General features: G+C 49.2%; 1 protein-coding gene across 1 annotated transcript; it reads right to left on the reverse strand.

Moving 5' to 3' along the window:
• Positions 1 to 146: 146 nt before the first annotated feature.
• RPL18A (ribosomal protein L18a) lies at positions 147 to 3,448 on the reverse strand. Its single transcript, XM_080576647.1, has 5 exons — positions 3,295 to 3,448; positions 2,849 to 3,028; positions 2,127 to 2,256; positions 687 to 796; positions 147 to 293 (listed from the first exon to the last, which is right to left on the reverse strand). The coding sequence occupies exons 1-5, from the start codon at positions 3,310 to 3,312 to the stop codon at positions 201 to 203; spliced, it is 531 nt and encodes a 176-aa protein (XP_080432773.1). The 5' UTR covers positions 3,313 to 3,448; the 3' UTR covers positions 147 to 200.
• Positions 3,449 to 3,794: the final 346 nt, after the last annotated feature.

Consider the following 3,794-nt stretch of genomic DNA (forward strand, 5'->3'; position numbering starts at 1 on the left):
ACAGCAACATCCTCCGTTTCCCCTAGCCCCTCTTTCCCTTGCGCTCTCCAACCGGGCTGCTGACAGCTCGTAGCAAACAGAAGGAAAGGGGCTTCAGGGAAGGAAGGAAAAAGACTGGGGAGTTTTTCCAAAGAAAACCAGGAGTCAAAGGTTCAAATCCATCTTTATTACAACACGGAGCCAACAGCACGTTTTTGCATTTAGAAAAATGTGTTTGGTCTCTTGGTGGTGAAACGGGGTTTGTGCTGCTGACGCAGAACTCTGTGCGGCAGAGGGAACTTGATTTTCGAATCCTGCAAGAAAAATATTTTTGTGTTAGTTGAGATGTTAGATGAACACCAAAACCAGTTTGCAACAAAAAGCTGGGTTATAATTCAACAGGTGATTTATGTAATGCATCCACAGATTAGATACACTTCATAGGAGGTAATGGATGCGCTAGCTTTATGGTTCTTTTTGAACAAAATGCCCGTTTAAGGCAAGTTTCCTGCAATATAACATGCATTTATTTTGACTTCTCTAAAAGCCTTGATCACACAGCATAAAGTAACTGTAAAGCTATGCATGCCAGTTCAGTCCCCTCCCGTTTCCCTGCAAAACAAAGGTGTACCAGACAACAAAGCTCCCCCCCCCCAGCCCGATATTAAACTGGGACCCGGCAGGCGCCACAGTTTCACTTCACTCACATGGAACTGCTTGACTGCTGGCCTACGGCACTTGCTCGCAGCAATTTCCTCCACTTTCATGATCTGAATAGAGTGAGCACGGGCACGATGACGGGCTCCCATATCACGGTCTGTAACGAGAGAACTCGTTAAAATAAATCTTCACACATTTTCAGTTCAAAATCCTACCAGCATCCATCCAAGAAACATGAATGCCATCCACAACCTCTAGAATTCGTGGTTAACTCTGCTTAACCACGTTATTTCCACCATCTAGAGCGATGGCGGAACTGTTCATCAGAGAACCACAGTGCAGCAGACAATTCCACCTGGAACTCAGAACAGAACTTCTCCAAGAGAATGCCATCTTACTGCTCTTGCCTGATTTCAGGGAGTTATGAAGTTACAGAAATCTATATGGGACTTTTTCTTTCCCCCCACGAGAAAAATGTAATTCAGAATCAACAATGAAACACAATTATTGGGAAAATAGGTTTTTCTAAAAATTCACTAGTGATACAATCAGGAATTGTTACTTAGCCCACATAATTTGCCTTATGGAACAGGAGGATCTGTACATAGGCTACCCGAAAACTCCTCTCAGTGGTAGTCACACTGCCTTAGATCATGACAATAGCTAATTTTACAAGACAGGCCTATTGAAATACCGTGCTTACTGTGTCCCCCATGAAGATCTAACCTAGTAAAAGCTTCATCTGCTACAGTATTCTTGAACATGAAGCTTTCAAAGTCATTATGCTACGACAAATCAAGTTCTCAGACCTCTTAAGCAAGCTTTTTGGTATGTTTGTTAACTGGCAATATCCTGCAAGGTAATGTAGGACCTTAAGTTTCACTTCCAAGAGCACCTCAGCTCTTGAAAGGCGACAAGATACATATAATATCTGCACACATGACAAGAACATCATTACTAAGAACAACGTTCTTTGGGTTTTTGTGTGCAACTTGTAGCGGTTTGAACGCTTCCAGATTCAACTGTCAATAGCATCGTCTATACAAATGGTCTGTCCCTCAAATACTTCATATTAAGAGGAATCAGAAGAACCTGATCTGAGATATTCTTCCCACATGAACTAGGAAGATAAACTCGACCATTTCAAAACACTATATACAGTAAAATAAATGTATATAGCACCTGAAAGGTTATGCAACTGTTGGCCTGTATAGCAAAATTTGTTACTGGAATTACAGAAAGTCACATTAAGTGGTAATATTTTCAAGGTGGAGAATGTGATCATCAGTATGGAGAACGTATCATCAGTAAGGGAGCACAAACATCTGCAGACTTCTCCAGCCACTTCACAATCTCGATTCCGAGTGTTTTGGTTACCGTGGATGAAGACAGCGCTCTTACCTAGGCTTCACACACAATTTAATATTTAAGCTTGCATTATATACCGTTCCTACCATTTTGTATCTCCAACAGTTACACATACTTACAGCACTGAGTGACAGCACCCGCAGTGGTCAGATCCCTGTACTCCCTGTACATGTTGTGAGTTCCACTACGAGAGTCATAGCGCAACCAAATGCCAAAGTTTTTTACCCGCAGAGGGGACTTCTCATACACCTGGAATTAGACAAGAGCATAAAAGAAGTTAAAGAAACTACATCATCAGTGTTTCATCAGTTTAGTTACATTAAAGTTCTTACGAGAACACTGTAAAAAATTCTACTGCCAAAGAACATTTGGTCTCTTCTCCCACACCAACATAGCAGCAGTCAAACCTTAACAATTCAGTGTGAAATTACTAGATTTCAGCTCTACATCACAGCAAAAATAATAATAATAAAAAAAAGAACATCCTTTAAACAGTCAGATAGATATGCCCAGGTATCGATGTTGCAAGAATCGTGAATGTCCACGTAACTCTTAAAATGCACATGCCACAATGAAATGAGTATAAAACTCAGGAAACAGCACTGAATGGTATAATTCATCATATGTTTAAAATATTAAGTTAATGGGATTTTGTTTTAAGCTCCCTGGACATGCACTGCCACTTCCAAAAAGTGAATTTGTTCCTCATCTTCACAGCAAATGAAGGATGAACTTTAGTTTTGCCCCCCCCCCGTAACAGCGCTTCATGTAAATTCCTTCTATGTATACCAGGTGGAATTCCCCAGAAGCCTCCCAGATTATCGGCTCTTCCAGCGCGCACCTGGCCGCAGTACACGATCTCTCCCGAAGACTTCTTCATCTTCTTCAGCTGGGACACGAAGTACCAGAACCGGGACTTGGCAACCACGTGGTTCGGGGCGAAGATCCGCATGCGGTACAGCGGAGGAGTGGCGCATTTCGGCGTCGGCAGGCACCGCCCGACCACCTTGTACTCCCGCAGCTGGGGGCAGACAGGGAGCGAGCCGTGAGCGGCTCGGCGCCAGCCTGCCCCGTCCCCGGGCCCGCTGCCGCCGCGGCCTCCTCAGGCGCCGCCGCCATCTTGGCCGCTCGCCTCCCTGCAGGGCCGCGCACGGAGCGCCCAAACCCGCGGCACCGCGCTCCCAGCGGCCGCCTCGACCCCGATCCCGATCCCAATCCCGGTCCCAATCCCGATCCAAATCCTAATCCTAATCCCGGCGCCGGGCGCCCCGCCGCGGCCCCACTCACGGTGCCCGACGCCTTCATGGTGCCGCCGCCCGCAGGAAAGGAAGGGGCCGCGCGCGGCGCCTCCTCACCTCAGCCGCCGGCCCCGCCCACCGCCCCGCCGCGCAGCGCGATTGGCCCAGGCAGCCGTCAATCTCCGCCGTGCGGTGGGAGCCCGCGTGGCCGCCCGGGGCCTTCCTTACGCTATTCACGGAGCGCGTTACGCCGGCGGTAACCGCGGCAACCGCCTAACCGCCGGGGGAGGGAGGGGGCGCGGGCCCCGTCCTTGGCCTCGGGGGGGTCCGGGTGGGCCTGGCGTTGTGCGGGTGGCTTCCCGGCGCCGTGCGGCTGTGCCGTGCCCGTCTCCCCGCCTCACGGCCGGTAACCTGCCATGTAACACGTACCCCACCGCGCGGCGGGACTACCTCTCCCAGGGTGCTTCGGTGCAGGACTACAACTCCCAGCGTGTCCCGCGGCGCGGCAGGCTGTGTCTGCCGAGCGGCGCGCCGCGGGGCACGCTGGGA

The sequence above is a fragment of the Anser brachyrhynchus genome (genome assembly GCF_964034855.1).
Source record: "Anser brachyrhynchus genome assembly, chromosome: 1".
Classification (NCBI taxonomy): Eukaryota; Metazoa; Chordata; class Aves; order Anseriformes; family Anatidae; genus Anser; species Anser brachyrhynchus.